Source organism: Bactrocera tryoni, chromosome 4 (assembly GCF_016617805.1).
Source record: "Bactrocera tryoni isolate S06 chromosome 4, CSIRO_BtryS06_freeze2, whole genome shotgun sequence".
NCBI classification, from domain to species: domain Eukaryota; kingdom Metazoa; phylum Arthropoda; class Insecta; order Diptera; family Tephritidae; genus Bactrocera; species Bactrocera tryoni.
In genome coordinates this window covers 47,313,974-47,327,503 of record NC_052502.1, presented here as the reverse complement: position 1 = coordinate 47,327,503, position 13,530 = coordinate 47,313,974, and the positions used below count along the sequence as shown (strand labels likewise).

General features: G+C 35.9%; 1 protein-coding gene across 5 annotated transcripts in view; it reads left to right on the top strand.

Moving 5' to 3' along the window:
- The window catches only part of LOC120774786 (disks large 1 tumor suppressor protein), a 58,688-nt gene that overhangs the window by 31,037 nt on the left and 14,121 nt on the right, over positions 1–13,530 (top strand). For 2 of the 5 annotated variants that reach the window (XM_040104565.1, XM_040104564.1), the window contains 5 exons: positions 1,291–1,504; positions 3,852–4,277; positions 4,406–4,511; positions 5,627–5,707; positions 8,790–8,834. In XM_040104565.1, coding sequence (XP_039960499.1) covers positions 1,291–1,504; positions 3,852–4,277; positions 4,406–4,511; positions 5,627–5,707; positions 8,790–8,834 — 872 coding nt within the window. The remainder of the gene's footprint in view (positions 1–1,290; positions 1,505–3,851; positions 4,278–4,405; positions 4,512–5,626; positions 5,708–8,789; positions 8,835–13,530) is intronic. The other 3 variants (XM_040104567.1, XM_040104566.1, XM_040104568.1) reach the window with 2 other exon arrangements.

Here is a 13,530-nt window from a genome sequence, read left to right as displayed (position 1 = left end):
TATTTTTGTTTTAATTATTTTATTTTCGTGCGCAACAGGCATATACATATGTACATATATATGCACATTTATTTATTTTGTTCAATACAAGTTTGGCTTACGCTGACGCGTCGGATGACGAACAACGACGGCGCTCGAACGGATACAGCCGTTGCGCGGCAAGTGTGCTACTACGATTAGCCCGAGAGCTGGTCTGGCTTGGCCATACCGCACACTGTCGTTGACTTTTCGCTGCAGTGTGCAGTGCGCGCCGCGCGTCGACGTCTTGATTACCGCCTTGCATGCCTTATTTTCGCGCTGCCATTGTGTTTAACGAAGGTGTTGCGCGTTTTTCCATCCCAGTTTGCATTTGGCTACTTTTTCTTCGTTTTCTGGCTTTCAAATCGAAACTCGGATTTGTTTATGCAAACGCGCGCCATTATTTTTACTATTTTTGCTGTAGTTGCGGTCGTAACCGTCGCGTTCGCCGCTGTCATTGCCGCTTTGTAAGCGGAATTCCGAAAGTAATTGCACATTTCGTTGCGTAGACAAGTCCAAAGCGGGTGGCCGTTCAACCAGCTGTGCCCAGCGCTAGCGGACGCGTCGCGTTGTATTAAATAAATTGTCAATCGGCGATTCGCATCGATTTGGTGGCTAATTGAATTAATTCACATCGATAAGCGCGTCAAGCTCTTTCTAATTAACAAATCGACGAATAAGCGACGAGCGCTTGAGGACAGCAACAAAAATGAGTTGCCTGCAGCTGCATTTGCTCAACATGGACGAGCGCATAACGCGGCTACGCAAGTTGCATAAACTCGAGAAATCCAATTCCTTGCCTTTGCATGCCACAATGGAGTTGGAGCCCGCACCTAAGCCGAAGTCTAAGTCTACTAAGTCTAAGAAGAAAGTGACAGCACGCTTGGAACGCGGCAAAAATGTCAGTGAGGCGTGCACTGGCTTTGACGGCAGCGATGTTGTTGGCGACGTGCTGCGCCTACAAAGCGCCGATATGTTGGCTGAACTTGACGGCGTAAAGTGCGTGTGCCAGTGTACATACTAATATGGCCTTCAGCTGTATAGTAAAAATATAATGTGCCATTGTGCATAAAATTATTTATACGACTATGATACCATGCACACATCTACTTATGAGCATACTTATGCATATTTGTGGAGTTGTTGTTGTTTCATTACTTATTTATTACACGTAGTGTGCTTTATCTATCGTTATTGTACTGTATTTGTTTGTAATTGTGTTAATTACTTTGGCATTTCCTCAATTTCTTTTCTCTCTTGTTTTGTTTCTAGTGAACCGCGCACAATCACCATACAAAAGGGTCCACAAGGTTTGGGCTTTAATATCGTCGGCGGCGAGGATGGTCAGGGTATATATGTGTCATTTATACTGGCTGGCGGACCCGCTGATGCTGGCGGCGAGCTGAAACGTGGCGATCAGCTCTTGAGCGTCAATAATGTCAGCTTGAATAATGCAACACACGAGGAGGCCGCTCAGGCGTTGAAGGTGAGTTCCAACATTTTTTCATACTTTGAGCTGAAGTGTCGAGAATATTTATACATACTGTTTTAAGAAATATTTTCGAAAATGACGGTCAGTTCAATATTTATGAATAAATATATAGCTCTAGCGCTAAAGTGTACTTCTGTTAGGTATTAGCCGAGCTTCTTCTTATATTTGTGCATCTTGAACCTAAGTGAAAAGTCCTACATACTCTAAAATTTCTTGCCACTATTTAACGAAGGACATCCGATTTTGGAAGAAAATTAAACTTTCTGTCAAGATCCGTATTGGAACCCACAATAAGGGTCGTGTACGGAACGCAATTGTGTTGGTTGTTGTAAAGACGAGAGACCTTCGCGGACATAAATTCTGGCTTACAGTGATTACAAAGCCAATACTCTCTTCAAAAAGTGTTTCATGAAAGAGTTCGGCGAAGGCTGCTGGTGAAGCTTGTTCTTCTTTTTTATTGGTCTAAGTAGACATGGCTCAAGCTGCTATAGCCGAGTTTGCAAAAGCGCGCTAGTCGCTCTTCCTTTTCGTTGTTTGGCGCCTATTAGAGATTCCAAGTGTAGCCAGGTCCTTCTCCGCCTGGTCTTTCGAACGGAGTGCAGGTCTTCCTCTTTCTCTGCTTCCCCCGGCGGGTATTGCGTCGAATACTTTCAGAGCTGGAGTGTTTGCATCCACTCCGACGATATGACCTAGCCAGCGTAGCCGCTGTCTCGTGGAACTATGTCAATGTCGTCGTATATCTCGTACAGCAACAAACAAAAGTTCCATCGACTGCGATATCCGCCGTTGCCAATGCGCTATGGACCATAAATCTTCCATATAATCTTTCTCTCGAAAACTCGTAACACCGACTCATCATATGTTGTCTTTGTCCATGTCTCTGCACCTTCTCTGTGGACATGATGATTGACTTGTAGAGTTTGGTCTTTGTTCGTTGACTTTACTTCTTAATTGCCTACTCAGTATGAAGTAGCACTTATCGGCAAGAGTTAGATTTCTAAACTGACGTTGTTGTTATTCTTAATGCTGGTTCCAAGATAGACGAAATTATCTACGATTTCGAAGTTATGACTATCAACATTGCCGTGGGAGCCAAGTCGCGAGTGCGACGACTGTTTGTTTGATGACAGGAGATGTTTCGTCTTGCCATCGTTCACTACCAAACCCATTTGCTTCGTCCAACCTGGTAAAGCAGAACTAACGGCGCGGTTGTTATGGCCAATGATATCGATGCCTCTTGTAGAGGTTCCTTCTCTATTCACTTCGAACCACTGGGAGAGGTCCTTCCCGATCCTGGAGAAGCTTTTGGTATTGCTTAACTCTTTTCACGGATGCTTTCCAAGATTTGGCGCAAGGTGGAACTTAGCCACATATAAATCTTTTTCCGTTTCGCTTACGTTAATATGACTTTGTAAATTTATGTAAGTGAAATCAAAGAACGCTTAGTTGTAACGTTGTCGCACATCGGTTTTTCATGAGCCAATCTTAAGCATTCCGGAAGTAGCTATACAAAAATCGTATTGGCAGACCGCCGATGGAATATGCACAAGAAAGCAGAGACAGTAGTGTCGACTGCCGACTTCGTTTGCTCCCTCGGACAATAAGTGCAAACGTGAGATCGCTTTGCAGCAGTGTTTGAAGATGTTATTCTGCGTCGTTTTGTGAACGTCGATGTGATATGAATCCACTGGTACACACCAAAGCCCAAAAGATAGTAGAAACACCCAGCGAAGCTGCTCCAAAGAAGGGGAATGTGGATCCTTCGGTTGAAGGAGAATGACTAACTATTTCTGTGTGATCTACAATGACTATCTCGAGAAAAGCAAAACGGTCAGAGGGTTCTACTGTGCTGAAATATTGGAATAGATTGGACGTCGAATTGCAGTTATATTTGGGGAACTGTTGCTGGTATAATGCGAGAGACGAGTTCGGTAGCGCGAGGAATTGTCAGATCGCAAACTTCTTCATATACCCATGAAATTTAAATAGTTTGATCCCATTTTAAGATGAAACCGCAGTTAGGAAGTAATTATAATTGAAATTCATACTTCAACTGAAGAAATTGTAACAAACGTCTTCTTGAACTGATATATGAATATACATAGTTCTGGAGTACTTGAGTTTATAGAAAACTTTGAATTGGGAACAAATTGCTCGAATATTTTCACTTTCCGTCCAACATTGTCCAAACCTGGTCATATAAATTAGCAACGACTCGAAAATTTTCAAAATACTTTCCCACAAAATTTCGTAAGGTCACTTTATGCTATTTACCACATAAACAGCGATGTGTTTTTACATTTCTGTCTAATAATAATGTTTCCCATTTTTCCATTCACAGAGTTCCGGTGGCGTTGTCACATTGGTCGCTCAATATCGCCCCGAGGAGTACAACCGCTTTGAGGCGCGCATACAGGAGCTGAAACAGCAGGCTGCGCTCTCGGCCGGCGGTACGGGCACACTGTTGCGCACCTCACAAAAGCGTTCGCTGTACGTGCGTGCGCTCTTCGATTACGATCCGAATCGTGATGACGGACTGCCGTCGCGTGGTCTGCCCTTCCGCCATGGCGATATATTGCACGTGACCAATGCGTCCGACGACGAGTGGTGGCAGGCACGACGCGTGCTCGGCGACAGCGAAGACGAACAAATCGGTATTGTGCCATCGAAACGACGATGGGAGCGAAAGATGCGCGCACGCGATCGCAGTGTTAAGTTCCAAGGTCATGCCGCTACCAATAATAACCTGGACAAGGTCAGTAATGAGGTACAGTAGCGCTAGAGCGGTTGGTGTAGCCGTAGTTGTTGTAAATGTTAATTTGCTTTTATTTAATGAATTTTTTATATTTTGTTTCTTAAATTAATTTAAACGTGATGGACATGCTATTGGTGCAGCAATCGACGCTCGATCGAAAGAAGAAGAATTTCACATTTTCACGAAAATTCCCGTTCATGAAAAGTCGCGATGAGAAGTTGGGCGAAGACGGCAGTGATCAAGAGCGTAAGTAGTAACAAGGATATGCTCTCTCTAAGTGGGTGTGCGTGTGTGTGAGAGCTGAATATGTGTGTATGTGGAAATATTTGTTTGGAAATGTAATTTCGTTTCGTGTGTATGTGTGCGCGCGTGTGTGTGTGCATTTAAGCGCTTTTGTAGTGAATTTAGCTGCGTGTCAGGCTTTTTGCAGCGCCACGTACAATTCTCAACTTACTTATGATAGTTAATTTCCAAGCAGGCTTTTAAGTACGACCCCGTTTTATTTATAGGCAGTTCGTAGCCCCTCTGGGTACTGCTATTATCAGCCTATTTACTTTAGAGTCTGTCCCAACTGTATCAACTACTTTCAAAAAAAAAATCTTAATTGCTAACTTTTTTTCGTAACTGTATATTGAGCGTTATGTTTTGTTATGCTTATGCTTTTTGTCAGTTGGTTATTAAGTTTATAATTAATTAGTTTCTGCGTTTAAATTGTATTATAATTCTGTTTGTTTTTTATTTTATTGCATATTATATTTTAAATATCAATTTTTTTTTTATTAATTTGTATATTTTTTGCTTTTACATGAAAATCACGTACACAAACTACTTACCATCACGTACAAACAACAACAAACAAATAACTTGAAAACTAAAAAAACGAAATCTGAAAAAAAAAATTGAAACGAATATCTTGTGTGGCGTCCAATCAACTCATATCAACTTCAACATCAATCTACCTCGTCCTCCGTCAACAAAATTACCACCACTTTTATTTGTTTGTTCATCATCTATGCGTTAATTCATTGCATACATAAACATAACCGTAAATACGAATAATACGGAATGTGATTGCATAAAATTTTAAATTAATAATAATAATTATAAAAAAATATTTAATTATATACCTACATATAAACGCTCGTTTGTTGCAACCATAACACACTTATATACATACATATATATATATAATATATGTGTACCGTCACAAATCCGTTGTCTCCGTCCGCATCACCGTCATCTACGCTTGGCCCTTTGCGCTGCCATAATTGCTCCATCATCATGATCACCGTTGTCATCGGTGTCGTCGTCGTTATCGCCGTCGTCTTCATATGCGTGTGTTCGTGTGTGCGCGTTTACAGCAAACGCAAACGGAGTTGTAAACAGCAATAGTGAACTTGATGTTAACAATGTTAACAACAATGATTCAAATGAACCGCAACGTAAGTGTTGAATTTAATTTTCTTCTAGTCGTTTATTAACTATACAAATCGTAACATATTCTAGTTACTTAAGATAATAACAAGTATTAGAAAAGAGTATTATAACGCACTACATATGTGGGGTAAGGTTAAGCGTAAAAAAATATTAAAATATTGAAAAAAAAATTAAAATAAAAAAAAAATTGAAAAATATTTTTGAATAGTTGTAAAATTTTTCAAAATATTTTTAAAGTATTATAAAAATTTTAAAAATACTGGAATATTTTAAAATTTTTAAAAATATTTTAAATTTTAAAAAATTATTATAAAAATTTTATTAAAAAAATTAAAAATATTATTAAAATATTAAAACTGTAAAACTTTAAAAATATTTTTAAAATATTATGTAAATTTTATAAATATATATAAAAAAAATATTTTTTGTACCACAAACTACACTTACTAATATGGTTAATGCGTTCTTTTGGTCTAAAATAATTTTTTGTAATTACTTAAAAGTCACCAAACTTCTGTATTGAAATACCCGAAACATAAAGACTGAAAAATTAGCCTTCTAGACTATTTTTAATGAATTAGTAATATTTTCTTTGCAACAACACCGCTGCATTGTTTAAAAATAGCAATAATATTTAAATGACGAATTTACTTTTTTCTAACCAAATCGAATCGAATTCAACGTCACTTTGCGGTCATATGTGTCATATTATAATTAAAAGTTATTAGACTTTGAAATGACCATACATTTATTGAGAATTAAACGAAAAAACGTAACTTCCGCTCAAATGCGAAAACTATTATTTAAATAATAATAAACTGTATAAGCAGTTGCATGCCAAATCGCCAACTGTTTTGGTAATATTCATATTTAAACCAGCTTTTTTAATGCCTCAATGTCAAGCAGTTATAATTGAGTGCAAATTTGGTGCACTTTTTATTGCTGGAATATGTTTACTTGTACATACATATGTGCATAAAGTACAGTGTTGGTCGAAATAATAGCGCTTGGTATACACATATGTATTTGAAAATCCTAAGTTTTAACTCAAATAGGAGGGAAAATAATTTGCCCTCCAATAACGTTACGTTTTTAAACGATACCTTCAGCTGCACCGAAGCTATCCATTTTATCCTTCACAGCTGCATTTTTTATATTGATGTAACATAAAAGCCTACAAAAAGTTTAATATATTGATCCAAACGAGATTAGATCATCAAGATTGATAATCTTACACATCTGACACCCTTCACACATGCCCCGATCCAGTCAGAACAGAACGTTTCCTGGGTCTACCGTTAGATGACCTCGATGACAACTTATCTGACTATTACCATCCCGTACCCGTTACAACAACTTTATCTTGATTTTGATTGGTCAGTTTGTGTGGAAGCTATATGCTATAGTGGTCTGATCTGAATAATTTGTTTGTAGATGGTACCTTGGTCAATACCCATGCCAAATTTCGTGAAGATCTCTATTCAAATAAAAAAGTTTTCCATACAAGAACTTATTTCTAAACTAGCAGCTGCTTGACGAGAAAATGACGTGAGCAACATTTCAGATCGTTATCTCGAAAACTGAGATACTAGCTATACATATACTGGCAAAAAGACATTGCTTAATCGACTCAACTCGTGACGCTGATCATTTATATATAGAGAGAAGCTGTAAGCGGACATCTCTATTAATCGGTCAAAATTTTTTTATGTTTATTAAATACAATCTCCTAAGCGGGCAAATCTATTAACCGGAGAAAAAGACCGGTCTTAAGACTTATATATTTATATATAAGTGAGTCTCCGACGGTTCTTTCTGGGTGTAACAAACTTCCTGACAAACCTGTTTAGGGTATATTTTACTCTCCTTCGACTCTTAAAATTATATATATCAGTGTTTTTATCTCTAATTTGGTGACTTTTATAGTATTAACACTTAAAATTAAAAAAATATAATAAAATTAACTTATTTTCGCACAACGCTAGGCGTTTAACCTGCAGTAATCTAGTCTAACAGTTTCAGCATATTTTTCCGAAATTAAATTTCTGGTTTACTGGGTATACAGAACAGCGCACAAGTGTAGCATATATAAATATGTATTAATATTTGGTTAAGGGTTTTATAAAATGTTTACATTTACTGGTGCTGAAGCATACCAAAGCAGCGTCTCGACACAAATCGAATGTTCATAGTAAATAAAATACAAAAACAAACACTTAATCTTTGTGCAAATTTGGTATCGTCTCAAAACGCGTGCGCGCGCACAGCAATTCGACACCACACACATACTCACACACGCGCCAGTGACCTTTCAATATGTGTATTACATAATATATTTACCGACACCCTTGGACTATAAACAATAAATTTTCAATTGACTCTTAATTACTCTTCAATTAATTTTCTTTACTTTTATATAACGTTTGATTTTTAATCGTCAATTTTAAATTGCATATAATGCAATTCTTCTTTTATTTCTACTACTCCCACACGCAAATTGGTTGAAAATCATTTTCCCATTATTATTTAATATTATTATTTTTTTTTTTCAAAATTCGTGCATTGTTTTACTCCAACAGCGCCAAGCAATGAGAACACAGTAAAAATATTTCATAATGCTTCTACTCCACCTTACATGTGCCCCTCTATACATACATACATGCATTAATTGTGTGTGTGTGTGTGTATGTTTAACGAACAAAAGCAACACAGCGTCCAGTTTGAGCGCTAAACTTTCGTTATTTCTCAGCTTAAACTCCGCTCATTAATTGAAAAAACACACACTTGATTTTCTTATATGTCAAAATTTTGGAAAATCATTTCCCCAACTTCAACTTCTCTCAAACCACAGTCAATATTCACAAATACATAGACAGTTTTCCGTTGCCACATTCTCTGTGGGCTAATCGAATTGTCTCTATTTACATGACATATGTACATCTTTTTTCTCATCCATCTTATATACAACAACAAAAATACCACCTAGTCCCCCGTTCCCCCACTTACTCTTTTGTGTTTTTTTTTCTACTACTGCTGCTGTTCTTTTTTAACTGAAAGAAATCTCTTCTTAATTCTTTAATTTTCTAGCTTTTATGCTTTGCTACACACAAGACGATGCCAATGCTGAAGGAGGTATGTACCAGTTACTTTACTGTTGTTTATACGTTAACCACATACTACTTGCATATATAATTTATCGATATAAAATTATATATATATATATACATTACTATATACTCTAAACAACTCTTTATCTCTACAAACATACTACTTACTTTGATTAATGTAATTTTTAACTGTAGTTTCACAATAGATTTGCTCATTTCCTTTGATTACTCTTGATTACTTATTATAATTGCGTAATTTTTGTTTTTCCTATCAATTACTTACATACTTTATATACATACGTTATATACGTATATGCATAGTACTTGTACCATCACTATCACATACAATTTGAGTTCCTTGTTTTGACTAGGCTTTATTCACCAAATGATTAATTATTAGCGCTAATAACATATACATATGTACAGTATAAATAAACATAATGTACAGTACAAATTGCGACTAACCAAACTAAGTATGTAATACAGTCAGTGATGCAGTCATATATACTCTTACATAGTTAGCATTTTATTTATTCTTACAAACCATTGATGATATAATATTACAGTCATAATACAACTTTTTATATTTTATTTTTTATATAATTTTGAATGCATATATACATATATATATTTTTTAAATCGCTTAGGAACCAGCAAATGATTTTTAAATTGAATTTCGACAAAATTTTATTCTTCAAATACATTTTATTTACTTCTTATTGGCTACGTTCTTTAGGAACTACTAAAGGTTGGGTTAGGTTAATCTGGTAGGTCAGTAAGGCACGCATAGATCAGTTTGGTCCTTTACGATAACAGATGCAGTTCAGTCCAAGAGAAGTAATCATTCTTTAGGTTGCTACGCTTGACGTGAATTTTAATAGACTCTGCGGCCTCTCTATCGATACCGTGGAAACCCCAGTTGCTTACAGCGTAGTCTTGCCAATGCGGTACAAGTGCACAAGAGATGCTCCATTGTTTCCCTGGTGCCTTGCTCTAGACATTTGCTGCAGTCTTCGCTTGTGCCAACGTTTTTCCCAATCCTTGAAACAGTTCTTAAAGTCAATTTCCGGAATAGCCTTCAACGCGCATAGCAATTCACGTTTAGTGTCTTCAATTGACTCAAAACGATTTTCCCCGGAACGGTCGTTTGAGTTTGCTGAATAACCAGAATTCACACGGAGCTTAATCAGGTGAATATGGTAGTTGCGGCACGATATTGGTTGAAAGTTTGGCGAAGAACTCACGAAGAATCAATGGAATATGCAACGCTGCATTATCGTGGTGCAAAAACCAAGAATTGTCGGGCCATACTTCCGGCCTCTCTTTACGAATAGCTTCGCGCAAACGCATAACACTAAATAGTATTCTTTTTTGATAGTTTGGCCGGTCAGAAGGAATTCGGAGTGCACCACACCTCGATAATCGAAGAAAACTGTCAGCATAACCTTGATTTTTGACCTGCTTTCACATGTGTTTTGGATTCGGCTCATCTTTCCCGCGATAGTCTGTCTATTGATCGTCTGTTTACGAGTCGCAAGCATAGATCCAAGTCTCATCGCCAGCAATAAAACGTTTCATGACATCCTGGTAGTCGGCAAGCATTATTTCACAGACGTTTACGCGACGTGATTTTGGAACCAATCACTTTCACTTTCACTTTTCTTAGGCCTAAATGATCTTTCTGAATGGTTTTCACTGATCCTTCCGATATTCCAATGCCAGTAAGATCTTCTTCTTTACTGGCGTAAAAACCTATTACGCGGTTAGCAAGATTTGTGACTGTTAATCGTCGATTTTCATGCACCTATTCCTTGATTTTATTGTCGTGTTGTTCATCAGTTAAGTTCATGCCTGTCCTGGACGTGGTTCGTCGTTCACGTGTGCTCGACCCTCTTTGGGCAAATTTGTACTAACCAAAAACGTTTGCTCGCGACAGCTAATTATCATCGAAGACCTTTTCCAACATTCTGAACGTTTCGGCACCAGAAATTTGATTCCGCCGATAAAATTTAATCTTTGTTAAATAATTTCACTTAGGCAACCCCAATGATTATTCTGATGACAGTCCTACGAACCTAGAAAAAAATATTTCGACGAATTGGCGTGAAATTTAAATTAAAAAGACTTACTATTTGTTGACCACTACACTACACACGTCCTAAACTCCGTAAAAGGTTGCCCATTTGTCGGAACGGCCGTTATTGGAACAATATAAGATATGCCTGCCATACAAACTGATTGATCAGAATAAAGTATGCTATGAGAAATGTACCTGTGAAGTGTAATAGCTAGAAATTATTTGAAAAAGTTATCTATAATTTTCATGTTCTTTTTTGAAAAAAAAAAAAAAATATATATAATAATAATTTTTATTTTTTTTATATATTTTTTTTTAATAACTTTTTAATAATTTTTTAGTTGAAAAAAATAATTCTTTATTTCTTTTTTTGGAAAAAATATTTTTGTTTTTTTAAATAATTTAATAGCTAGAAATTACTAGAAAAAGTTATCTATAATTTTCATTTTCTTTTTTTTGAAAAAAAAAAAATAATAATAATAATTCTTATTTTTTTTAACACATGTTTTTTAATAACTTTTTAATTTTTTTTAGTTGAAAAAAAAAATATATATATTGTCCCAAAGAATAAAAAAAAATTTGTTTGGACTATTCACTTGTATTCATATACACACTTACACTCTGATAAAAGTCAACTGTAAATATATGTAGATATGGAAAATATTTATTTACTCATTATGCGTGCGTAATCAAAAGAATTTATTCTTTATATTTTTTTTCATAATTACTTATAAAATATACTCATAAATATTTGTAAGAACATAAAAAGTATTATATAAAATCATGCATACTTGATTTAACAAATATTGCATATATTTCTATGTCGTATGCATTACTTTTATGTATTTTTTAATGATTTACACACACACGTGCTATTTACATACATACATAAATACCGTACAGTACTCAAATACTCCCTCGTATACACGACGCTCATGCCCTGTCCAAAAGCTTTCAGCTTGAGCGAAAAACGAAATACATACATACATATATGGGTTTGTATGTATGTATATCACCTTCAGTTGGAACCTAAAAAAACTAAAAAGATAAAAAATTTAGCTCTTTTTTAGGAAAATTTTCAATGAATAGTCAGAACACTTGTTTCAAGTGTATTTTTTTTTTGTGCAGAAAGCGGATGAAAACATTTCACTGTGCTTTTAACGACAAAATTCATTAAATATTCCAGTGTACATACAACATCTGTTTACTATAAAATTGGCAAACTCTTTAATGTGCAAACATATACGCCGATCCGCTCCACCCCCGCTTGGCTTCTTGTCCTGCTGCATCTGTGAGCGATCGCCACATTCATTATTATTGCTTTTTGGCTTGGCGAATTCCGGCAATTTGTTTATACACTCGTATCGTATCGTATCTGCTGTGGCTTATTTGTTGTTTGCTTTTTTGAAAATATTTTGTTTTCTTTTTCATAATTTATTTTTGTTTTTAGAATGTTGTGTATTTGTGTATTTTATGTTTCCTTTTATCTCTCTCCTGAATAAAAGCTTACCGACAGCCTCTGTGTTGTAATGATAAAGACCTGTCGTAAGATTTCGGTACAGCTATGTATTTAATGAACGCTGTCGTCTTTGTGCCAGTGTGTCGTAAGAGCATGACAAATTTATGTAATGTACTTCAGAGAGTCGCTATAAGAATTGAAAATTTGTTTTCTTTTAATGATAAGTGAAATTATTACATGTTTTCCGGCTAGGAATATAATGGGGATGCTTTATTGCTCAGTTCCAAGTACTTTAAATTGTTATGAATCAAAATTGATTGAAGGATAATATTTTACAAAATTTTTTTTTTTAAATTTTCAAATTGTACTATTTTTATACCCTGCTGAACAAGGTATATTCTGTTTGCCATGAAATTTGTAACATACAGAAGGAATCGTCGGAGACCCTAAAAGTATATGCAGACGAGATGTGTTCAGAAAATTACATTTAAACGTTAAAATTAAAATTTTTGCGGGTTTAGAGGGTCCAACATATTTTTTATTATGTTGATATACTACATGCCCTGAAGTACGATAGAATTCTCAGCTGTATTCAATGCTTCCTTTGTCTGTAGTAGGCGATATAGTTAGACGTGTTTTTATGAGTTCGGCAATTTTCGTTTGTTAAAAGTTTACACTTCGTTGATTGTTCGTGAATTCCAACAACAATACTGCAACGATGCCACAGTCTCCATATTTCCAAGACATGGCGCAGTGTAATTTTTTCCTGTTAAGTAACCCCTAGGTTTCATCGGGTAAGAAGCTGGAACTCTGAAATTTTGGAAAAAAATATTTTAAACTCGACCATTGCAACGCAGTATAACCCCTTACATAGGGTTACCATATTCCCTGATTTGTCGGGGTATTCCCTGATTTTGACCTTCGGCACTGATTCTCTGATATTCGGGAAAATTCCCTAATTTTTGCCACTGTACCCAATTTAATTATGACAGTATTAAGAAAAAAAAATTGGAAGAACAAGTATCAGCTTTTGTAGCCCATAATGCCCCTGTCAATTTCGGTGGATGGAATCGAGAAGGTTCCCAAAATGTTTTTTCTTTGTTAAAAAAAGATTTCAATCCTGGGCTTGTTAGAATCGGTTGCCCAGTTCACATTTTGCACAATTCTACTCATTATGGCTTGGAT